Source organism: Rhinopithecus roxellana, chromosome 4, assembly GCF_007565055.1.
Source record: "Rhinopithecus roxellana isolate Shanxi Qingling chromosome 4, ASM756505v1, whole genome shotgun sequence".
Taxonomy (NCBI): domain Eukaryota; kingdom Metazoa; phylum Chordata; class Mammalia; order Primates; family Cercopithecidae; genus Rhinopithecus; species Rhinopithecus roxellana.
Genome location: NC_044552.1, coordinates 112,666,767 through 112,693,137, shown reverse-complemented (window position 1 = coordinate 112,693,137; position 26,371 = coordinate 112,666,767). Strand labels below are relative to the sequence as shown.

Here is a 26,371-nt window from a genome sequence, read left to right as displayed (position 1 = left end):
ACTGAGTACTAGGTGGGCATCTATAATAAAAAACTGAGCTACACGGCTTTTAAGCTGCCTTAGAGCTACATTAAAATTTTAATTTACTTTATCCTTATTTTAATCAAGATAGTGGTTTTCAAACCCTGAATTCCTACAAATCCTTCATGCTTGATAGTATTATAATTACTAATTTACTTCTGCCTATCCCCAGCCTGTCACTCTCTATCCTAAGCTCGTTGATAGATAAGGACTGTCTTTTTTTTTCTGTTCGAGACAGGGTCTCACTCGAGTTGCCCAGACTGAAGTGCAGTGGCGCGATCTTGGCTTACCACAGCCTCAACCTCCCAGGCTCAGGTAATTTTCCCACATTGGCCTCCAGAGTAGCTGGGACTACAAGTGCGCACCACCACACCCAGCTAGTTTATTTTATTTGTATTTTTAGTAGAGACAGGGTTTTGCCATGTTGCCCAGGCTGGTCTCAGACTCCTGAACTCAAGTAATCTGCCTGCCTCGACCTCCCAAGGTGCTGGGGTTACACGCATGAGCCAATGCGCCCGGCCAGGATTGTCTTTCATAATTATGAATACTTACGCCAGGAAATTTTAGCTTTCCTTTATATAGTATGTTGCGTACAAGGAATCTGTTTTTGAACCTTACTGGTTCTCTTTAAAAAAAAAAAAAAGAAAAAAGAAAACTATACCTATCTGTTTTGCAGCATGTAATATATCTTTTAAGTCTTCATTTATACTTTGCATTTTACTCTTCTCCAGTTTTTCATTCAAAAATTTTATTATCTTCTTCCATGTCAGGCCCAAATCTAAAACTTGTTCATGAAGTTTAGATCGTTTTATCTGAAATAAGAGATCATAATGCAGAAAAATACTGCTTAAAGTTCTTCTCAACTCCAACACTGATTACATATATTTTGCATTACATTATACAACTTGGTACTACCCACAAGAATTCAAAGTTGTATCTATTCACATCCAAACTGACTACTCACAAAACAATTTTCCTTAAATGGGTTTTCATAGATTCTCATTTGTTTAAAATATATGTTTAATAAAAGCTTCTTTTTACAATTTTAATTACACTGCATACTCACAAAATCACTTCATACAGCAAAGTAAAAAGTTCAACATCCAGATAATATTATTATTGTTATTGATAACATCACACGTCTTGCCATTTTTCTAATTGCTTGCTTTTAATACAGCTTAGACTATACTGTATATAAATCAGAGCTTTATGTCATGCTTTTTAATGAAACGCATTTATAGAAAATTAGACTCCCATGATAGGGTCAAATATATTCAAGTCAGCATTACTTTCTTAACCATGATCCTAGACCAGGTGAGGCATTTGGAAGATTCTTTTCTATACACACTCTTTTCTATTAGGTGACTTAAACAAGAGAAATTTATTTTCTCACAGTTCTGGAGCTACAAGTTCAAGATCAAGGTGTTGGCAGGTTTGGGTTCTTCTGAGGCTTTTGTATATTTGAGACTACAGATCTTTCCATTCTCAAGAACTGACCACAGAACACAATAAAAATTTTCTTTCAGACCTCTGGCTCTGATCCACAGAGAAAACTCATGAAGCTTTCAAACCAAATGAAAAAGTAGTGGGTCAGGTAGAAAGCAATAATTTTATTACTGGTTAGAATGATGAAAATGCATAATTCACCATTACTTCCCTGCCTCCATTTTTTAATTTCAAATGAGACTAGTCATTCTGAGTTTAGGGAGAGGAGAATGGGCAAAGGTAGAGATGAAATAAGACTGGCCATAAAATGAATTAAGTTGTTACAATGGGGTCATAAGCACATTAAGGTTTATCTTATTTGTCTCTTTACTTTTGTATACATTGAACAGCTTCTGACATAAAAAGTTATATTAAAATGAAGTTCATCATTACTGTGTCAAACATATGTCTGTCTTCAACTTCCTCAAACCTAGCAAGCTAGTACCTGATTTGGGTCTTTGCACATGCTGCTTTCTGTGTTGGGAATACTCTGTTCTAATCTTAATGATGGTAGATCCCTTTTTGTCATTTTAAACTCAGCTAAAACATTACTTCCTTAATGAGGTCTTCATGCCAATAATTTGTTACCCACTCTTTATGTTATAACCATTCATAACATTTTCTCCATAACATGTATCATTATCTGATTAAGTTAAAATAAAGCCATTAGGATGGGACTTAATTATCTGATAGATCTTGTATCTAGCTATGCTTGTGCAGAGGACAAATCATGTGAGGACACAGCAGGAAGGCTGCCTTAACTGCAAGCCACACAGAGAAGCCTCAGAAGAAACCAAGTCTGCCAACACCTTGATCTTGGACTTCTAGCTCCAGAACTATGAGAAAATAAATCTTTGTTGTTTAAGCCACCTAATCTGTTATTCCTAATTTTGTTATCACCTAATTTTGTAACACCTAATTTTGTTATTCTGTGCAAACTAATATACCACATTCAGAGACAGTTCTAAGAATCTTTCCTTTAAGTATCTTAGAAGTACATGTCTAGAATTTTCTGGAAGTCTTGATAACATATACTTTTAATTTTTCCATAATATTAAACTTGTAATTACATATGTAATTTATTTTATACCTTTATAAGACTTATATAAGTTTATCCATCAGAAGAAATTACTTGCTAAACCTCATGCCCTAATTTGCGATTCAGAAAATGTAGTCATTGAACCTATACAGGAAAGAGACTGAAGAAGTTCCTTCGATAAAACAAAAATGATCTTCCAAAGTAATAATTGCCCATTTCTGACCTAGTGAGATCTACCTATATTTGTAGGAAGGGTAACATTAGCATTATTTATTATAAAATTAACTCATATAAGGAAATTTTCCATACCATAATTACTAAAGCAGGGGTCAGTCTTTACTATAAATGTCAAAGCAGTCCATGTACATTTAATTTTTGTTTCTTACTAAAATGTATTTCTGAAGTTTTAGTCATAAAGTAGCTTTTAAATTAACAATGTTTCTTACGTCTTAAATGCCTTTCTTACCAGTTATAATGACAAGTCATTATAATGAGATCAACCTCTGAGTTCAAGAGATTAATATTCATATTCCTCATAAGGTACAGACACTGCTTTTGTTCATTTGATAAGAATTTTACCAGAGACCTAAAAACTTACTCAGATAATCCAGAGGTAAATTACAGGATTAAGTTACAAACATAACTGTAGTAGGGAGCTGAACAAAAGAAAAATTAACAAAGGATTCAATTATCATAGTTCTGATTATTCCCCTTGTCAATATGGTTTAAGGTGCTAAACGTAAGTATTCCCACAGGAAACAGCAGCATACACATTCTCCATCTTTGTCTTACACCAAACAAGATAAAACTTCCATGTTAAACACATAGAATAGAGAAAAAGAATGTCAAATAGTTGTCCATAGTCTATTTATAATAATGTTCAACATTTCTACCTTTAACAAATCTACCTTTAAGTCAGCCACTTCTTCATTATAATTATCCTGCTTGGTGACATTTGAAAAGGAACGCAAGGCTCCTGTGAGACGAGGTAAAGCCATCTATTATTCAATCAGTGATCCATACAAGAAGAAACCTGAAACTGAAACGAAACAAGATGATATTTATCTGTTCAGAAAAGGTGGCAGAGGTAATCAAACTCAACAAATTAGCTTGTACCAGAAAAAAAAAGAAAAAAAAATAGTTAAAAAGCAATTGTAATCAACGTTGAAAAATTCTCCTGACTATCGTGAAGTTTTTTTGTTTGTTTTTATAAAGCATTAGCTATGGTTGCAGAAAGGAAAAAGAAACAAACATTTCCTCAAAACTGGGTTCTGTAGATTCCTAAGTACAGGCCTCAAATACTATATTACTACTGCCAATAATATTGAAAGAGATGAAACCACTTATTCATCTTTTTCCCTAATTTTGTTTTATACTCACTGATTTCAAATTACACCACTTTCCAGTGGTTTCCTCTGCTTGGAATGGTTTCCCTTGATGTTGCTATAGCTGGCTTCACACTGAACTCTTGGCTTAAAAGATGCCTCCTAAGATGGAGCCTTTCCTGACCACCCCATCTAAAAAAGGTGACTCAGTCACTGTCTATCAAAGCCCAAAATTTTAATTCTTTTTATAGCATTAAGTAATATTTGACACTTTGTTTATTTACTAATGCATGTGTTGTTTCACCCCACAAAAAGTAAGCTTCATGACAGAAAGACCTCTTAATTTTACTAATCTCCCCAGCAAACAGAAAACAGAACCAGAATATTTTTGGTACTCAATAATTATCTGTTAATGAATAAATGGAAGACAAATGAAGAAAAGGCAAAAATGGTAATAGACTCAACAACAAGCCAGAAAAGAAAACAGCTGATGAGGGGGAAGAACATACAGGGAAAGAGAGAATTCAGATGGCCTGGTCTAATCTCCTCCTTAACAGGCTGATAACTAAATTTCTAGGTAAAAGGATTAATAATATTTACTATTAGGAGAGTCGTGATCTATGCAAGACTCTTGGAGGACTGTACTAGTTTAAGATTGCTTATTATAACACAACTACTATCTACAGATTTATAAGGCATGGCTCCCTGAAGAATGTCACATAAGCTATTAAGTCTTTAAAACATCCCAGCTAGGAAAGATTTTGCCCCACATGGGACATCTGGCAATATTTTAGATATTTTGGTTGTCACAACTATCAGGCAGGTGGAAGGGGACTACTGGTTTCTAGTGGATAGAGGCCAATGATGCTACTAAACATACAATACCGAGGACAGTTCCCCAACAACTAAGAATTATCTATGCCAAAATGTCCACTGTGGGAAGGAAAGAACTGGGAAAGGGAAGACAGAATGTCTCAGACTATTCTCTGCTCCTGCTATTCCTCTTGATTACCGTATTCCTGAAGTTATCAAAAAGGGTAATACTTGGAAAAATCTCCGACCTATATATTAGAATAATCAGATACAAAATACTTATCTATAACAACTATAATAGAATTTTTTAAATAATGAATAATAAAATACAAGTAGGATGATTTGAAAATGTAACTTTTAGAAATAAAAATATATACTTGTTAAATTTTAAAACAATCAACAGATGGGTTAAACAATAGCTAAAAATAAAAGTGATAACCTGGAAGAGACTTGAAGCAATAACCCACGCATGCTGTCACAAACAGACTAAGTACAAATAATGCAGGATAAATAAAAACAAATGGAAATATGTCAATAATCATAATAAATACAAATTAAACTTACCTCTCAAAAGACTGACAGGATGAACTGCAAAACAACAAAGAAGTAAAACACTAGAGCTACACCGAAAACATAGGAAACGAAAGGCTGAAAGTTAAGGGATAGGATAAGATCTTCCTGCAAATAACCAAACGTAGCTGGTGGCTATATCAAAAATATCAGATCAGACAAAATTGGCTTCAAAACAACAGGTGTTCGCGAGGAATTAAAAAAAAAAAACTACATAATAAGATAAAGCTCACTAAGAAGACTTAAAAGTTCTGAATTTGTATGCACTGCTAGGATAGTCTCAAAATAAAACAAATAGACCTCAAGGAGAAAGTGACAAGTCAAACATCAAAGTAAAAGTTTAAAGACCTCAATTATTGACAAGTCAAGCCAACCTTCCCTCCAAAATAAAAAATCAATAAAGATATAGAGAACCTGAAGAGTACAATTACTAAGTCTGATTTAATGAACAAATACGGAAACCTGAATATGATTTTTAAAAATGCATATTCTTCTGAAGTACACTTGAACAGTTTCAAAAATCGTCTATGTATACTCAGCCATAAAGCAAGTCTCAACAAATTACAAAGAATAAGTGTCATATAAGTCAGAAGTTACTAAACTTTTATGCAAAAAGAGAGTAGTAAAAAATTTAGGTTTAGGCCGGGTGTGGTGTCTCATGCCTAATCCCCCTACTTTAGGACGCCAAGGCGGGCAGATCAGCTGAGGTCAGGAGTTTAAGACTAACCTGGCCAACGTGGCAAAACCCCATCTCTATAAAAATACAAAAATTAGTCAGGTGTGGTGGCAGATGCCTGTAATCCCAGCTACTCAGGAGGCTGACACATGAGAATCACCTGAACCTGGGAGGCAGAGGTAGCAGAGAGCCGAGATGGCGCCAGTGCACTCCAGCCAGGGTGACAGAGTGAGAATACGTCTCAAAAAAACAAACAAAAAAAAATTAGGTTTAGCAAGCCACATGCAGTCTCTGCCATATATTCTTTCCTTTTTTAAAAAATGACACTTTAGAAGTGTAAAACCCATTCTGGGGCTCAGGGTGACCAAATCTGTTTACTGATCCCTGATAAGAGGTCACATTCTTTGAGCAAAATAGTTAAGATTACAAATCAAAAATAAAAAAATGAGGTATTAAAAACAAACATGATTGCACTACAGATCAGTAAAGAACTGGTATGAGGCAGCTGGGGAAAAAACAGTTGGACTCTCTACATCACACTGGAAAATTTTACACAGAGAAGTCAAATGATACAACTTACAAATAAACTTCCAAGTTAGCTGACTTCAGATTTCAACTACCTGCTAGGAGTGAATTCAGGAGAGCATGGAAATAAGATGATTCAGGGAATCACATCTGGATTTTTCTCACACTAGATAACATACTTCCTGGAGCATGTGGAAGAAAAAAATGAAAGCAAGAGTCAGTGGACAGCACAGAGCAGAGATTCTCAAACTTTATTATATAGTGAAACTACCTGGAGGGCTTCTTGAAAAACAAACTCGCTGAGCCCTACCACCTTACTCCCTTCACCCCAATATTCCAATTCAGCAGATCAGATGGCACCGAGATGAGGTTTGAGAATTTACATTTCCAACAAGTTTGTAGATGATGCAGCAGGTCAAGGATCGTAGTTGAGAACCACTGTCTTAGAGATGATGTCTTTTATTCTTTTGCTTTTTCTTTTGAGACGGAGTCTCACTTTGTCGCCAAGGCTGGAGTGAAGTGGCGTGATCTCGGCTTACTGCAACATCCACCTCCCAGATTCAAGCAATTCTCCTGCCTCAGCCTCCCGAGTAGCTGGGATTACAGGCATGCGCTACCACACCTGGCTAATTTTGGTATTTTTAGCAGAGATAGGGCTTCCATGTTGGTCAGGCTGGCTTCAAACTCCTGACCTCGTGATCCACCCGCCTCGACCTCCTAAAGTGCTGGGATTACAGGTGTGAGCCACCGTGCCCAGCCAATGTCTTTTATTCTTAAATCACCATTTAATTTTGTCTCAAGCCAATAATGGCCAAGGAAGAAATTCATCTATTAAGAAATCCAGCCAGGAAATCAAGCCGGCTGGATCGCTTGAGGCCAGGAGTTTGAGACCAGCCTGGTTAACATAGTGAGACCTCCAACTCTACAAAAAAATTTTTAAAAGCCAGGCAAGTGGCATGCGTCTGTAGTCCCAGCTACTCAGGAGGCTGAGGTGGGAGAATTGCTTGAGCCTGGAAGGTCAAGGCTGCCGTGAGCCATGATCGTGCCACCGCACTCAGCCTGGGTGACAGAAATCCATGGCCTGAATTCAGTGCACAGCCTGGTTTCTACCAGCCTTTCTCAACTGGGGTCTGTAAGAGAATACAAGTCTCTTAATGAAAGTGACTTGACTTTTTCTCAGTTCTCCCAAGAATTGTACAGAGTATGTATGTACATTGTACATGTCATCCATAGAGAGGAAGTAAGGTATACAATGGATGCCAAAGCATTGGGGTTTTAATTTTCTACCCACACTGAGACACTGCAAAAATGTATTCAAGATGACTTGTCAAGTCTTTAAAGTCTTTCTTAGTCAAGTCTTTAAAGAAAGGCCCTGATAGTAAACTAAACATACTCTGCCTCAGAACCTACCTTTTACCACACAAGTTAGTGCTTTCAAAATGTAGCATTAAAACAAGAAACATGATGTATTAATACTGTGCCTCAGGCACGGTATTAAAAATTAATGGGGTACTTGGGACCACTACTTTCACCATTTTTATATACATCACAGTAATGTCCTGAATCCTCTGTGCCTTTCTTTTTTAAAAAAAGTAGAAAGCAGGACTTCATTTTTATTCTAACTCACAAACCTAGCAAATACTAACAAGATAATACACTCAACCTCTAAGAAGAGATCTAATATTAGGATTCCGTAATGAGGTCACATTGTTACAAACTACAGTAACTGAAAACTTTAAAGCTCCCTGAGATCTGAGTAGAAAAACAAAGGGGGGATCATGGCAGACAGAAGGCAGGACTAGACTGCAGCTCCCACTCTTGACAGAGCAGTGTGTGGAGTTTTGCATCGTAAACTCTTGCTCCAGAGCGACAGCAGGAATAAATCAGGAAAGCCAAGAGAACCCACAGACCTTCTGAAGGAAGCAAATTGCTCCTGCAGGACCCAGGATACACTCCAAATACTGCGCTAGCATCCATGACTGAGACCCATAGATGGTTTACATCACAGAACTCTGTGCAGACAACCCCCAGTACCAGCCCAAAGCCTGGTAGACCTGCTAAGTGGCTAAATCCAGAAGAGAGAGAACAATCATTACAGCTTGGCTCTCAGGAAGCCACATCCCTAGGAAAAGGGGGACAATACTACATCAAGGGAACACCCCGTGGGACAAAATAATCTGAACAACAGCCTTGAGTCCTATACTTTCCCTCTGATAGACCCTACCCAAATGAGAAGAACCAGAAAACTAACACTGGTAATATGACAAAACATGATTAACAGTCCCTCCAAAAAAATCACACTAGCTCACCAACAATGGATCCAAACCAAGAAGAAATCCCTGATTTACCTGAAAAAGAATTCAGAAGGTGAGTTATTAAGCTAATCAAGGAGGCACCAGAGAAAGGCAAAGCCCAATTTATAGGAAAAAAAAAAAGAAACAAGAAATGAAGGGAGAAATCTTCAGTGACATAGACAGCATAAATAAAAAAACAAAGCTTCAGGAAACAATGAACACATTTATAGAAATGCAAAATGCTCTGGAAAGTCTCAGCAATAGAACTGAACACGCAGATCTTCAGCGCTCAAAGACAAGGTTTTGTAATTAACCCAATACAACAAAGGCAAATTAAAAAAATAAGAAAATATGAACAAAGCCCCCAAAAGGTCTGGGATTACATTAAATTACCAAACCTAAGAATAATTAGCGTTTCTGAGGAAGAAGAAAAATCTAAAAGTTTGGAAAACATATTTGGGGGAATAATCGAAGAAAATTTCCCCAGCCTTGCTAGAGACCTAGACATCCAAATACAAGAAGCTCAAAGAACACCTGGGAAATTCATCACAAAAAGATCATCACCTAGGCACACTGTCATCAGGTTATCTAAAGTTAAGATGAAGGAAAGAATCTTATGAGCTGTGAGGCAAAAGCACCAGGTAACCTATAAAGGAAAACCTATCACGTTAACGGCAGATTTCTCGGCAGAAACCCTACAAGCTAGAAGGGACTGGAGCCCTATCTTCAGCCTCCTTAAACAAAACAATTATCAGCCAAGAATTTTGTATCCAGCAAAACTAAGCTTCATAAACGAAGGGAAGGTACAGTCTTTTTCAAGCAAACAAATGCTGAGAACTTGCCACTACCAAGCCAGCACTACAAAAACTGCTAAAAAGAGCTCTAAATCTTGACACAAATCCTGGAAACACATCAAATAACACTCCCTGAGATCTTATCAAAATAATCAGCATGAATTATGCTTGTCAAGGGAATGAAGCAAAGCACACTACCAGATTTGCTATTTTTATTTGATGTGTTTTCTTCCCGAGGTTGAATGACCAACACTAAAAATGTAACAGTTCATTAGCTGATTGTTACCTATAAATCATTCATACACAAATATTTGAGTTTCTCCTATGTACTAGGATCTGGGATAGGCACTGGATGTTAATAAAGTTTACAGTTCCTCAAAACACATTGTATTTTGTACCAGGAAAAAGATTCCCTTTAAGTTGTGTTTGAAATGTATAAAGGTCAAATTCAGAAAACAAATTTTAAATCTTATGTTATTCATTTACTCAGCAAATATGTATAGATCACCCACCATATATTAGATATTTTATGAGGCTCTAGAGATTAAAAAAAGAAAAACATTTTGATATGATTGCACTTGCCCTCAATGATGAGTTTACAGTATGGTTGGGAAGAAAGAAAAATAGTTGCAATAATTATGCAGCTATAACTGTAGGAAGACAGGGAAGGAGCATCTAAAGGGGTAGGAGAGCACTAGATATAAAGGAAGGAAGCTGAGCTTGAGCTGAGACTTAAAGGACCTAGACAAGGTTATTACAAGGGGTAAACTATGAAGGGGAAAGCCAAAATAACAGACTCAATTACTTTTAAAACCCCTACAGAATGTGCATTTGGAAACTGATGAAATAAGACCTAAAGATGTAAGCAGAGACTAAACAACATGTCTCAAATTAAGCACTTTTCATTCTGATAATCAGAATCACTGAAAAAAAATTAACATGTTATAGAAAAATTACTCAGATTTGCATGTGGTGAACTGTCAAGGTGGGGTCAAACAGGACACAGACAAACCAGTTGGAAAGTTTTTCAATAAACCAAGTGAAAGATAAAGAGGACAGAATTAAGCCAGGGAAACGCATAGAAGGATGGATTTAGGAGATCAGTATACTTGGAAGACAGAATCAATGTGGAATAGGATTTAAAGAAGGAGAACGCAGCAGGACACTCAAATTTCTGGCTTAGGAAATGTTGAAGAGTGGAGGACTCTATATGTATAGAGGGCATCAGGAAGAGGAATGATAATTCTGTTTTGGAAAACTTTAATTATGGGCTATCAAGTGGGATATATGGTTTTGGATTTCCTATCAGAAGTCTGGGCTGGAAATATAGAATTTCATGTTATCACTTCATCACAGTTAAAACCATGGATGAACATAATATTCGTTTAAGTCAAATATACATAAGCCCATGGACCCTCTTCCTAAGAAAACAGACATACATACATATAAACAACATTTTGTACTCCATTTCAAAAGCTGCATGAATGCCCATTAATGCACTCTACTCCTAAAGGCCTCTTGGAAGTAGACAGTAGAGAATTAAGAAGAGTTCTAAGAAAGTGATCCACAAATTGGTTGTCATATGGAAAGAGTGATATGACAAGAGAAAAGAAAGTTTCAAATGACATGATACAGTCCACTGTACTCAGCAACTCTGAGGTCCCAGATGACCAGCACACCTAGTTTCCAAAAATGGTAGAAGGTAAATCTCAGTGAATTAAAGGATAAATGCAAAGGGAGAAAATAGGGGAAAAAAAAAAAAAAAAAAAAAAAAACCTACAAATGGGTACATGCTATTCTTTCAAGAAACTAAGAAAGAAAAGGAGAAAAAGCAGGAAATACTGAAATAATGTGGTTTAAGAGTTTCTGAAAATACAGAATAGAGTTGATCATGATTCTATCATAATCAGGGGAGAACAAAGACAGAAGGAAAAGTTGAGCAATCAGGAGAAAGACTATGACTGATGGAGTAGAGTCTCTGAGAATGCAGGCGAGAATGACAACAAAAGCACAGGTCTAGAGAGACTTGGATAGATGAAGGAGTATGGAAGGAAGGATGAGTGGAAGTGAATATAGCTATAACATGGTTAAGCAGAGGGTGAATGAGGACAGAAAAACATGGTAAAAGGGAGTTCTACCAAAATGACTCCTATTTTATTTGAGATATGCTGAGACTGTTCAAACAGGTGATGAGATGGGATTTTTTCTATTACAGAGGCAAAAGTCTGAACTTACCACCCACAATAACAGAAGAAATATTTTTCAGGTAGCAATGAATGCTCAGCTCATACTGCAAACAATTTAAGGTGGCAATAATCTGGCATAGGAGCAAAGGTTGGTGTGAACCAGGGTTAAGGTTTTGTAACACAGGGGTTGTGGGACAATGAAGCCTAAATGATGAGGGTTGTTAAGTGCTTAACTTTAGGCCTAGATGAAAGGAAAAAATGTTCAACTAGGAGGTCTTAAAGACAAATCATAACATTCATAGTTAAAATTTCTGGTAAGATCACAGTGAATAAGGATTAAGAAAAACTGGCCTACACAGCAATTTTTACCTTACTAATTTTTACTCCGCATTTAATATGGTCCACTAAATGATAAATACATAAATGAAAAATTCTGTTAATAATAAATATTTAATGCCCCAGAACAAATATAATTTCTAAAGGATTGAAACCCTAAAAGCCTATTTCTGTTAGTCAGAAGTACTGGCTGTGGCTATCTGAACAAATCTTTAAATTGTTAAACGTAAGTACAGATAAAAAGAAAGTCTTGAAAATGTAACTCCCCTTTTTTACATTCCAAATAAGGAGAAAACTAATCTAATGGTAGCATATTTCCTTTTGCGAGATGATATTAACCAATAATTAGTGAGCTAGAATTCCAGTACACACTATTCTGAAGTACTACATATAAAAATTGTAACATTTATTCTTCTTAAACCAAACCTGTGTTTCTAAACTCTAAATGGTCTAACTGCTTGATAGCAACTTCAGGAAAATCTAGTTACTGTATTTTTTCATTATAAACAAATGAGAAACTCTCCAAAACAGTCAAACTATATTTCCTAATAAGTTCAGTCAACCATTAGTTACTGGCAATTATAGATACTAGGGAATTATTAAAGGGACAAAAATAGTCAAAGTGATACAGTGCAGATTAAGGGATAAAACCACTGACATGAAGGAGCAGGTTGTAAATGGAATAAAATTAGAATTTAAGATTTCAATCAATACTTAAAATACAATCTTGTACCCACAAACCCACACCTTGAAAAATGAACAGTGAATAAAGATTAAACAGTGAATAAGAATATTTATATTTTATTGTGCCTTTTTAAAAAATTGAGTTGTGATATTAATATTAGCAAGTGAGAACTCAGAAAATAGCCATCATCGACACATATATACAATCCTCCATTATGCCATTTCAAAAGGGGGTGATTTTTCATGGTAAATCCTAAAGATAATTTTAGCCTTTTATCTCTTACTTGTATTAAACCTTATTACCATCAATTGGTTCATACAGCGGAGTCTAAGCACATTTTACTTTCTTGAATCAACCAAACACTGTAGGCCAAAAAAAGGAAGGTAGAGTCAGACAAAAACAATAATTACTAGAGATTCTGCTTACATTTCAGGTATTGAATACCTGCTCTAGAGTGAATGGGGGATGGGCACAAGAATCTTGCTCTTTTAGTCTGTTTCAATCACCACATGCATCTCAAAATGTGAGCATCTTGCTGCATTGCATGACTCTAGTTTTTAACACTTTTCCTCTTTTTTTAAAAAACATACAAGGTGGTGACCAAACACAGACCAACTTTTTCACTGGGAGTTCATCTAAAGAAACTGTGATACATTCCAAGTCAGGATGAAAAACACGGCTGTGTAGGACGTGCTGAGAGACAGCATGTTATGCCAACCTGATGTCCTCTTAAGGGATTCTCAAAGGTAATCTTAGCTATTCACAGTTTCCACCTAACAAGTTCACTTTAGATGCTAACTCATTCTTAAGAAAGAAGCAATTGCTCTTGAATAGTTCCCAGTCAAGTTAGGAAACACATCTGAAGCATGTAGAATAGAGAAAGCATGATAAAAATAATAAAATACACAAACACTTTTCACACAATACAAAATACATAATGGTTAAAAACAAAATTTAAAACAAAATGGGGCTCTTATTCTCTAACTTATCCTCTAACTAGGTTTCCCACCCAAAGGTGGGGGAAAAAAAATCCTGGACAGGCTCATAACTATAAAGCAGATTAGTCTTTATATTCAGAATACTCCCCCCAAAGTTGTGTTAATTTTACTTTTAGCACAGGATAAGGAAGGCTTTTCCTTTAAATGTCCCTGGGAAAACAAAAAAATATTTTAGACCAGATAAGGACAAGCATAGTCAAAAATTCCAGAACATCCCACAAAGATGAAACAAGCACACCCATTACTCTCAAGAAAACATGGAACAGACCCAGCACATATTAGGCAGTATATATTACAACTCTTCCCACAAAAGTCCAGTGGAAAAGGGCCTAGCACAGATTATGTCTGAAAGACAAATTCTCATTCCACCCTAATCCATAAGCCTCTGGAAGGTAGACTCAAGGAATTTATGCCTGCCCTCTTGTGAGAGTGGAAAAAACTCGAATTGTTTTTCCTCTGCTCTCACACAATTATCAACACAGAAGATGTCTGTGGCAAAATGCGTATGAGTTTCTCCCTACGCATCAAGCAAGCAATCATTTCTGCAGCAGACATCAGATGGGTGTTCTCCAATTCATTTCTGACACTATCTAGAAATACTGTCATATCCCACAGAATGAAGGCCCAGTCCCACAAGACTGCCCACCACTTCTGATGCCAATTACAAGTTCCAGACTTTTTTATCTGTACTTCTGACTGGCCAGCTATAAATTGGGGATTATAAGACCCTCTCCTTGTGTTCGGTTAATTTGCTAGAGTGATTCACAGAACTCAGGGAAACACGTTTACCAATTTATTATAAAGGATATTACAAAGGATACAGATGAAGAGATACATAGGATAGGGTAATTTATAAGGGAAGGGAATTTCCATGCAGAACTTCCAAGTATTTCCTAGGCATACCACCTCAAGGACTCTCCATATGTTCAGCTTTCAGAAGCTCTCTGAACCCTGTCATTTTGAGTTTTTATGGAGGCTTCACTACATAGGCATAATTGATTAAACCCTTTGGCCACTAGTGATCAACTTAATCTTCAGCCCCTCTCTCACCTCCCTAAGCAGTTAGGGGGTAGGGATGAAAGTCCCAACCTTCTAATAATTCCTTGATCTTTCTGGTAACCAGCTCCCATCCTGAAGCTACTAGGGGCAGCCAGCTAGCAAAGACAAAATTCTTAGTCAATTTATTAGCAAACAAAAAGGCAAAATGGGGCCTGTAATCCCAGCACTTTGGGAGGGCGACACAGGGAGATTGCTTGAGCCCAGGCGTTCCAGAGATACACAGGAGATCAATCAGATCAATGTGAAGACTGGAAAGCAACTGATTTCTATCTCAAAAGAAAAAGCTTTTTATTTATTTATTTTGAGGTAGAAACTGAGGTAGAACTGTGAACTTTATATTTAAACCAGCTGTGCAAAAGAAAAACTTACTCTTCTGAACTGGCAAACCACTGGTACATATACTATCTTTTTGATCAAAGGCAATATCAAATCATGCTGTTAAAGCAAGACCATCTGCTCCTTCTTTCAATGCCAGTTACATACATACATTGACAATAACTTTTTCTTTTAAAAGCTTTGGTTTGGTCAACTATACATTCATGGTATGAGAAAGAACTCTAGTCAAGATTCTCTCTTTAAGGAGGCTGCTGGATTATAGAAAGTTCATGAGCACAGAGATTGTCTCTCTCTTGCTCTCCTAGGTCTGGCCCAGCGTTTGACACATAGGAAGACTTGAATGAATGAATGAATGAATGACAAAAAACTGTTAAGCAGGGATCAAGAAAGCTGAACCATGAAAAATTAATTTACTCATATAAGTAAGATTATTTAGCCTAAGCTTAACAGCATCTTTAAGGATCATTTTTCTCATGCAAAACTATTATAACCATCATCAAACCAAAGAGACGACATAAACTGGAGCACGATCCATGGTAAAACCGAAAGCTGAATTCTCAACTTTTGAGAACTCTGAGAATCAGAAAAAGGATTTCAATCTATGAAACATAAAATCTGGTGAGGAGAAAATGGCTATCAGTCTAACCTAACTTAGGGAAAGAAAGAAAACGTAACTATGAGTTTGAATGCACAAGTGACAACACATCAAACTTTTACCAAACCCTAGAATTATGCTTCTTTTAAACCAAAGAATAGCAAATACCATTAGCACACTGCATTCCACGAATAATTTATGATAAGAAAACTATTTGAAATAACTGCCCATTACTCACAAAACCTCCCTAGCAACCACATACACATTTATTTATTTCAAAATGACATTCTAGGCTCCTTGATTGCGAAATTCACCCACAATCCACCACGGTCAGCTACCTATTTACTTTTCAGTGTGTTGGGGGAAAAATACGAGGAAGATTTCTTTCTCAAAATCTACGTGAAAAAAAAAAAAAACTCAGTTACCAAGGCTTTGTAACAGAAAAAAAGAAAGAAAACAAATTACCCATGCATGGGACAGGAAAAAAACACCTCATCTGGTCACTTTGTGGCTTAACACCTAGACAATACGCGGCTTAGGTTAAGTTTTCTATCCCCCACCCCACCTACAAACTCCAGGAATGGGCGGTATTGTTGCCAGACACCGGACTCGACCTCAAACCACCGAAAAGGATGACAGGTCTGGACTTGCCCCGGAGGCAGGAAGAGAATCTCTCGGCGGGTCGCGTAGCCCGCCCCGCCGTCCCCTCCCGCCAGCTCCACTGGCCGCGGCGACCCTTCTCGTCCTCCCACCTCCACTTCCTCACCTCTCGGCCCTGCTCACGCGTTTCCCATCACTCTGTCAGCTCCTGCCACCGCGCCTCCTTCCCTTTCGGTTTTACTTTAACTTCCCACGCCGGGTGAGGTGCTGAGGGCAGGGCCAAAGATGCGGGCGGGCAGCTGTACCGCCGCGCCCCGTCAGCCCTCCACGCCGCGCTTGCCGGGGTCGCGCCGAGTCACAGGGAACTGCGTGCGAGGACCATCAGCCAGACAGACAGACGCACCGACCAGGCGAGCAAGGACAGAGTGGAGCGGGCGCCGGCCTACACGTCACCGCCCCGCTGCAGCGCCAACGTCGGCACGTCGACTCGTCGACTCCGGGTTCTCAGCCCCGCCCGCGTGCGCGCGCCGCCCCGCCTCCCTCCTCCAGCCTCTAGTCGGCTGGGCTCGGAGGAGCAGATGCGGAAGGTCCCGGCGGCGGCGAGGATGAGTCGCGAGGCCCAGGCGGGAGCGGCCCGGAACGGTCTGCTTTACCCTGGCTGCTCGCGCCGGGCCAGGCCTGCCATCTCGACCTCTCTGTGAGTTTTTCACCTGCATTTACTTCAGGCTGCCGCCCTTCTCCGTAAGGTAAATATGTGAAGGAAATAATTCCTGTTAAAGGTAAAGGAAAGGAGTGCAATTTGAATGAAGAAACAGGTAGTTGCTATCGTCGTCTTCAGCCAAAGCTCCCTGGCTACTGGAAGTATACATGGTTCTCTGGTGCCAAGGCCTGTTTTCCATAAGCTTTCTGGATTCTCAGCTTAGTTCCCTCAAAGTGATCTCTGCAAATAGGTCCTTGGGTCAGAAGACCTCCGCCAAAAACAGAAAGCCCGAAGATTCCCTAACTCGATTGAAAAGATAGGAAGATACGAAGAAAAACTAACCTAAAGAACTATGTGGTTTATCTGCAAAGAGTTCTAGACTAAAAGCCAACAATGCAAAGATAGTATGAGTGAATGTGTTTGTTGTGGCTCTCCTCTGCCATTCCCTCTTCCTCATAAAGTAATGTGCCCCGATGCCTGGTAGAACTGTTTTGTAGAGGCAGCCAATAGTGATCCAGTTATTCTCTTTACTGGTCAGACCACCTCTGAAGTGCTGTGTTCAGCATTTGAAGAAGACCTCAATCAAGTTGACATTCTATCAGGGATGAGCAAAGTGATGAAGAGAACTCAAAAACAGGGCAAGTGAAGAAGTATTGATTAAACCTCCCAGGACTCACTTAGAAGAGAGAAAACTACTGGACTCTCTCCAAATATGAAGTGACCTGTCATGTGAAGTTGATTTGTTTCATGTGATGCAAACTTCAGGGAACAGATTTAAGATCCTGAAAAGAAGATGCCCTTGTAGCACGACCCAAAAAGAATTTCCTACCTTAGCATGTGTGAATACTTCAACAACAGAATTTTGCTTCAGGGAGATTCTGAAGATCACTTAATAGGGACTTGGTACAGGGGAGCCACACATCAACAGAAGAATTAGTTGATGGTTTTGTTAAAGGTATTTCCAATCTTGAGATTGCATGTGTCTTTGGTCCTGGACTTCATAGAATTTACAAGTTAGTTCATGAGACAAGACAAATGCATCACAAAAATAAATAATGCAAGGAGGCCACGTGATAATGAGAGGTGCTGATAAGTGCTAGGAATTCACATGGCAGATTAGTCCCATCACAGTTCCAGAGACTTAAGGGAGAAGAGAGGAATCGAAAATATACTACCTAGAACTGCCCTATCCATTAGGGTAGCCACTAGCTAAATATGTCTGTTGACATTTGAAATGTGGCTTGTCCAAACTGAGACATGCAATGAGTTCAAAATGTACACCAGATTTCAAAGACTTAGAAAACAAATGTAAAATATTGTAATTCTTACGTCGATTACATGTTGAAATTATATATAATGGATCAAATAAAATATGTTAAAATTAATTTCAACTTTATTTTTACTTTTTATGTGACTTATAGAAAATTTTATATGACATAGGTGGGCTTGCATCATATTTCTATTAAATAGTCCTGGCCTGGAAGGAAATTCAGTTAGCCGTCTGTATCCATGACTTCTGTATATGTCTCAACCAACTTTGGAACAAACACAATTGGAAAATAAAAAAGAAGAAGAATGGTTATGTCTGCACTGAACATGCATAGACTCTTTTTTTTCTTGTCATTATTTCCTAAACAATATGGGTATAACAACTGTTTACATAGCACTTCCCATTGTATTAGGTATTATAAGTAACCTAGACATGGTTTAAAGTATATGGGACAATGTGCATAGGTTATATGCAAATACTATACCATTTTGTATAAGAACTTGAGCATCCTGGGGTTTTGGTATGTGGGAGTGTCCTGGAACCAATTCCCTGTGGACACTGAGGCATGGCCTTACTTCACTGAACTCTTAAGAACTATTTTTGTCCTCTTTATAGTCCCTGGGGTTTCCTCAATTTTTTTTCAAGAGATGGGGTCTTGCTGTATTGCGCAAGCTGAAGTGTACTGGCTGTTCACAAGCATGATCATTGTGCACAACAGCCCTGAACTCCTGGGCTCAATGATTCTTCTGCTTCACCCTCCCAGGTAGTTAGGACTACAGGTACATGCCATCAAGCTCAGCTTCCCCAAATGTTAGTGGAAAGACAGCCTAATGAAAATGGGCCCTGATGACAAAGAGACTGTCCGGAAAGTATGCCATGAGCAAAGCCAAGGAACAAGACTATAACTGCATTCTAGATAATGAGTAACCTATTTATCTGTAATGGAACATTGCTAATAGAAGCTAGTGACAAAGCTAAAATGTAAACAAATTATAAGGAGACAGAATTTTAAATTTAAAGAATTGAGTGTAATAGGCAGTCAGTGTTTGGCGGTCACAAAATGGAATTGGGAGATTATTTTGGCAATATTGGGTAGGGTGGGTTGAAAGTAGTGCATAGCTGGGAAACCAATTAAAACTCATTGCAGTGGGCTAGGCGCAGTGGCTCACACCTGTAATCCCAGTGCTTTGGGAAGCTGAGGCAGGAGGATCACTTAAAGCCAGAAGTTCAAAAGTAGCCTGGGCAATGTAGGAAGACCCCCATCTCTACAAATAATAGAAGAAAAAAAAAATAGCCAGACTTGATGGTACACACCTGTAGTCTTAGTTACTAAGAAGACTGAATTGGGAGGCTCTCTTGAGGCCAGGAGTTTGAGGCTACAGTGAGCTATGATCATGCCATTTAGCTCCAGCCTGGGCAACAGAGCAAGACCCCATCTCTAATTGAAAAACAAAACAAAATTCCACGTTGCATTTAAAAATGTATCATATGGCTGGGTGTGGTGGCTCACAGCTGTAATCCCAGCACTTTGGGAGGCTGAAGCAGGTGAATTGCTAGAGCCCAGGAGTTTGAGACTAGCCTGTGCAACATGACAAAACCCTTTCTCTACCAAAAAAAAAAAAAAAAAAAAAAACCTTTTATATATGTATGAAAACTAGCTGTGTGTGGTGGCATGCACCTGTAGTCCCAGCTGCTCAGGAGGCTAAGGCAGAAGGATCACTTGAGCTGTGAGGTCAAGGCTATAGTGAGCCATGATCGCACCCCTGTACTGTAGCCTGGGTAACAGAGTGAAACACTGTCTTAAAAAAAAAAAAAAAAAGTATCATACCAAAAAAAGGCTCAATATTGGATTGATTTAAATAAATTGTAATGCATCTCTAAATTTCGAGGCATTAAAAAAGCATAATGTGAATCTGTATTGCTTGATACGGTAATATGTCTAAGATGTACAGTTGAAGGAAATAGCTTGCAACACAATCTATACATAATATGAACACATTTAGGTAAAATTATATAAGTTTGTGTGTGTTTTATGTATATGTGTAACATGATCATTCTGCAAAGAGTGCCTTAAGTTATCTCAAAATTGTCTCAAGAACAGAAAATTTCAAGGTGGAAGTGTTTCCAAGCTATTTTTTTGCAGCTCAACAAAATTATTCACGCTTTTGACTTTTTTCATTTCTATGTTTCATTATCCTTAGTATGTTAGCCTTTCATTCTCAGACTTGTCACTTCGTGGGTTGTGAGGATGGGCTGCCAAGTTTCAGAACCATTTCCAGCCCATCAGTCTCTGGGAAGTATCTCCTTCAGGATGTGTGCCCACTAGGTCTGCCTAGCTCACCAGTGTGCCATAGCCTCAGCTTCTAGGCCTTTCTTGTTGTATCTATTGTCAGTCACTTCTTCCCTGCCCTTTTTCACCCCTGCCTCATCCTGCAACACCGAGTCTTAAAATTCCATCTGTACTGCACTCCAGTGCAGTTCCTTCTCTGAAGTTGATGCTTAACCTTTGGGGAATGCTGATTAATAAAAGACTCAATTCTAAAATGTTTTCCTACTCTTTTAAATAAGTGATATTAGAAAAGAAAAAAGTTAGATTACTACCATGGCAGACACTGTTGTTTGCCTCCTCAACCACCATTTCTTCCCTCTTTCTTAACTAGTAAGATTATTTTTTTAAAGTACCAAACAACTCAAAAAATGTGAGCTTCTCCCAAAGTAATTTCATTTCCCTTTGAATAAGAATGTTGTAGAGGTGGTCATGTGGCAAAGGGACAATCAGCTTCAGAGAATCCTGCACTATGTTTTACCCAGGTTTCAAAATACATGCTTACAATATATAAACAATTTTCTTGAATTACTGTTCAAGATGGTGAACTCGGCATATCATTTTCCTACTATCCTTTCCTACACAGTACAGAAATAAAAATGAAGAAACAGAAAAAATGAAGAATAAGTAAAGGAGTAAAGATGAACTGTGCCTGTATGCATGCACTCATGTGAGTAGAAAAAAGTAGATGATGTCAAGAAAAGCAAATGAAATTTCAAAAATACCTTGGGATACAAAGCAAATAGTAATGATTTGACCAAAACTATAGCCCAAAAAATATAGTGGAGAAGCTACACAGGATAGGACAGAAGTAAGAATAAGGGCTGAAAATGGGGATAAAATATGGCACAATTGAATCTATCACCACACACATTTCCCTTTCTCATCCATATACACTGAGAGGAAGCAAAAGATATTAATATCTGCATCTAGACAAAAACAAAGACCAAAACTGACCCCCCCAAATCTTCTCCAAATTAATTGAATAAATAGTACAGAAAAGTGAAAACTTTTAGGTTGATGACACAGAGGAAAAACATTCTCATTCTAGCATTCAGGGCCAACATCCTGAGAACAAGCTAATTGCTTACTTGTCTAAAGTGAAACTTCGTATTTGGCATTCCTGGCCCTGTCCTACCTAACCCAGCCACATATTCACAATTCCTACACAGGAGAGAGAGAGAACTGTCAGACCTCTTACCTACAAAAAGAAAAGGAAAACTACATCAACTACCGATTATATATATATACACACGCATATATATGAACAATGAAGAATTAATAGGCAAATAAGGAAAATGAGCATCATGAGAGATAAATACAAAGAAGAACATAGAAAAACTAACTCTAAAGAAGGCAAGGAAGCATAAATAAAAGATTTTAAAGGAGCACCCCACTTAATATGGAATTCAGAACATATTATATCTACAAGATATGAACAAGATAATTTGAAAAAGGAGCAACGATAGAGCAAAAAGAGCTACCAGACATTAAAAATATGTTAACTTAAAAACTCAAGAGAAGTACTGGAGATTAAATCAAAGAAGTCTTGTAAGAATATAGTATACATAGCAGAGAGAAAATAAAGAAAACATAAGAATGTCATGGAGAGCCAATCCAATAGGCTTAACATTCAACCAGTAGATGAGAAAGATTTAAAAAAAAAAAAAAAAAAAAAAAAAAAAGGCGGGGGGAGTGAGAAAAGTATACGATTTTTTTAGAGCAGAGAAGAAAACTTTTCAGATTTGAGTAGACTCGGGGTATTGAAAAATAGATTTTAAAAGACTCATGCCTGGAGACATTATCATGTAATGCCACAAATAAAAATTATGAAGAAGAAATCCCCAAAGTTCCTAAACATAAAAGACATATTATCAACAAATGAATAGGGACAGGTGCTATCAGCATCACTGCATATCTGAAGACAATGACAGAATATTTCAAAATTGTAACTGTAAATGTTTTGCAGTCTACAAGTCTGTACTCATTCAAATTATCAGTTAACTGTGAGAGTAAAATAAAGATATTTTCAGACTAACAAGGATGTAGAATATTTTTCTCCTGGGTGATCTTTTGGAAACTCACTAGGCCATATAATCCAACAAAATAAGGACAAAAATTTATGCTGATGCTAGAGAAAGGTAAGGACAAATCTCTGCAAGATGGCTGTGCAGCAAGTCTAGAGAGCACGCAGTATACATTGGAGAAGAGCATGGAGGATTCAAAAAGTGAGGTCACATAAGAGAAAAAAAAAGAAAGAATTCAGTAGACTAGATGGTAAGACAGGAGATTTGAAAAACAAAAAAATGAAACTATGGTGTATATATATATGATGGGATACTGCTCAGCCATATAAAGGAATGAATTAATGACATTCACAGCAACCTGGATGAAATTGAAGACTATTATTCTAAGTGAAGTAACTCAAGAATGGAAAACCAAACATCATATGTTCACAACTCGTAAGTGAGAGGTAATCTATTAGGATGTAAAGGCATAAGAATGACACAGTGGACGTTGGGGACTCGGGGAAAGGGTGGGAAGTGGGTGAGGAATAAAAGACTACTAATTGGGTGGGGTATATACTGCTCAGGTGATGGGTGCACCAAAATCTCACACATCACCAGTAAAGAACTTACTCATGTAACCAAACACCACCTGTGCCCCAATAACCTATGAAAAGCAAAAAAATTTAAAATAATGATAATCAAAATTTTAAAAAAGGAAAACAAAAAAATGAAGATATAGTAAATCAAATAGTACCAGAATAAAAGGGAGGAAAGAGTAGTTCCTCAGAAGAACTTTTTAAAAAATATTACCATAAAAGTGTAAAAAACAGTACATATCCGGGAAAATTAGTACTGAGAGGAAGAAAGAGCCAATGAAGGAGAAAAAGAAAGAGTGGCTAAAGAGTTATGAGATAAACAGAGTACATTTTAAAAATTTTCTTCAAGTCACCAAGGTAATTACTGCTTCAAAGTTAAGGAGGGTGAAGATTGAGTAAATGTCTTTGGAAATATAAGTGATTGATGATTTGAAGCAATTTAGTAACATGGTAGGGATGGAATTAGATGTCAAGTGTAAGAGAGTAAATGAGAAGTGAGAAAGTGAAAACAGTGATGATAATTGTTTTTGTCTAATAAATGAATGAAAAAAGCAGGGCAATACGTGGAGGAAATATCAAGGTCCAGAAAAAAACTTGTTACCTGCCTGTTGTTTTTAGGATAGAAAGAAAAACAGATATAAATAGAAGGAAAGAACCTGTAAGAAGTGAGTCAAGTAAGGAAATAACAAGGTAAAGGCAGACAAGGATATGCTCAAGGATGTGGGTGAAGCTATTAACCTTGGTAGAGAGAAGTTTTCCTGGGAGACAGGAGGGAAGAAGTAGGGGATGTTTGAAAATACATGCAGGAAACATTTAATGTGTTGAGGAATGTATAACTTTACAAATTTTGAAGTGAATATGCACTATGAAAGCCATATTTCTTTTGGTGTCCTTGAAATTATGAATTGTTCATTGCAAAAATATTTTAAACTACTTCCAATAAGGTAGTGAGATATTAAATTTTTATAAAATATTATAAAATTCAGACAAAATCCAATTTCAAGAATGCAGTCATAGATTGGGTTGTAAAAGCAACACCATTCTCAGTCAGTATAAACATATGAAATAAAAACTACAAGTCACAGTTGTCACTGGCAAATTTAACTTAGTGTCCAATTGGTTCCCTAAATGCCAGGTGATACCCCATGATAAATGTGGGTATGCCCATGAATATATGTTAGTGTGTGTGTATGGGACTTGGAGAAAAGAAAATTGGAAGTAATTAGCTTCAAAACTAATGATTTTTATCTAGCCTTTAATATCTGAAACTAGATTTGACTTTCTTATACAAGCAAATAATCCACCAAAGTTTGGGGCTGAAATATATTTATCCTTAAAGCATTGTGTGAAAAGGGAAGAATCATTCCTTGCCAACTATTGCCTTCCTATCATTCCTCCAAGAGATAAGTTAGGATATTGGTAAGACTGTATTTAATGAGACCCCAAACCAACAACTTAATAGAGTTTTCTTCTCATATAATAGGTTAGTTATGGGTAATCCTGAAATCGTGTAGTTGCTTTCTCAATTTAGTCACCCTGGGACAGAGTACCTTCTTGTCACTTTGCCATTTATAGAGTGTTGTTTTTATCTAATAGTTCAAAATGGCCCACAGTCATGATCATATATCATATATATTTCAAGCAGCAGTCTAAAGGAAGAGGAGAAGAAAAGGACATACCTTTGGGAACATGAGTTGAAAGTATACCTATCGAGGAGGAGCTGCGTGCTGCTGGTCTGTTGCAGCCACTGCTCTCGCTGCAGTCAGTCAGGCTGCGCCCACTTCTTCAGGGCCCAGTCCCTCGGACCCATCGCCCCTTCTAGATCCTACTGCGGTCTCGGATATTGCCGGGAAAATGTCTGATGAATTTTCTTTGGCAGATGCACTACCTGAACGCTCCCCTGCCAAAACCTCTGCTGTGAGCAATACAAAACCTGGCCAACCTCCTCAAGGCTGACCAGGCTCCAACCCTTGGAATAATCCGAGTGCTGCACCTTCGGTGCCATCTGGACTCGCACCAAGTGCAACACCCTCCACTGTGCCTTTTGGACCAGCATCAACAGGAATGTATCCCTCCGTGCCTCCCACCAGACCACCTCCAGAACCACCAGCACCCTTTCCTCCTTCTGGACCGTCATCCCCCCAACCTGGTGGTCCTTATCCAGTCCCAATTGTGCCAGGCCCTGGCCCCAGAGGGCCATATCCTACACCAAATATGCGCTTTCCAGAGCTACCCAGACCATGTGGTGCACCCACAGATCCAGCTGCAGCTGGTCCTTTAGGTCCATGGGGATCCGTGTCTTCTGGACCTTGGGCGCCAGGAATGGGAGGGCAGTATTCTACCCCTAATATGCCATATCCATCTCTAGGGCCATATCCTGCTCCTCCTCCTCCCCAAGTCCCTGGGGCAGCATAACCTGTTCCATGGGGCACCGTTCCACCAGGAGCCTGGGGACCACCAGTACCATATCCTGCCCCTACAGAATAGTATCCCACACCAGGATGCTATCGTACTCCCAGTAATCCTTTCCAAGTGCCTTCAGGACCTTCTGGTGCTCCACTGATGCCTGGTGGCCCCCATTCTTACCACTGAGTTAACAATGGACGAAGAGATGATGCTTTGCTTTTTGAAGTACTTATATATGCACATGAATGCATATATAAAAATTGCTGGTTTCACTATTAGAGGGCATTCATGAAAGAACAAATCTTGTGCCTCTCAGAGAAGATAACTGCCTCTTGTACTTGGATGTGTAGTACATCATATGTATACAATCAGATAAAAGCATAGAAGTAAATCATTCAGATGTGATTTTTTTACTTGGTTTTCATGGAAAGTTAAAGTATATTGAATAGCTCTTTAACAGAATTTGTTTAAACTATGAAACTACACACTTAAAAATCTAAGATGTGGATTATTGTTAGAATCTGCAACTTCACTGACAAATTATTTCAAGTATTTTTCTATAATCACTTTCCCCTTCTAAATAAATAAACTTTGAGAATAACCCATCATAATCCAAAGAAATGATGCCTCAACATTTTGCACTGCTCTGTTGGACAAATTCACCTGGTCCTCTTGAGACTGTATTTTGGATATACATTTTTAAACTGTCAGTAATTATTGTCAGATG

General features: G+C 38.0%; 1 protein-coding gene and 1 pseudogene across 5 annotated transcripts in view; one reads left to right on the top strand and one right to left on the bottom strand.

Annotated features, from left to right (window-relative positions):
• ASCC3 (activating signal cointegrator 1 complex subunit 3) overlaps positions 1–16,802 on the bottom strand; it is a 418,508-nt gene extending 401,706 nt beyond the window's left edge. For 3 of the 5 annotated variants that reach the window (XM_010389420.2, XM_030928567.1, XM_010389422.2), the window contains exons 1-3: positions 16,504–16,802; positions 3,454–3,584; positions 683–833 (exon numbers count right to left, since the gene is read on the bottom strand). In XM_010389420.2, coding sequence (XP_010387722.1) covers positions 683–833; positions 3,454–3,543 — 241 coding nt within the window. In that variant the 5' untranslated portion in view covers positions 3,544–3,584; positions 16,504–16,802. Of the gene's footprint in view, positions 1–682; positions 834–3,453; positions 3,585–6,509; positions 6,637–16,503 lie in introns of those variants that run through there. The other 2 variants (XM_010389421.2, XM_030928568.1) reach the window with 2 other exon arrangements.
• An 8,207-nt stretch (positions 16,803–25,009) lies between these two features.
• Positions 25,010–25,931, top strand: LOC115896882 (annotated as a pseudogene).
• Positions 25,932–26,371: the final 440 nt, after the last annotated feature.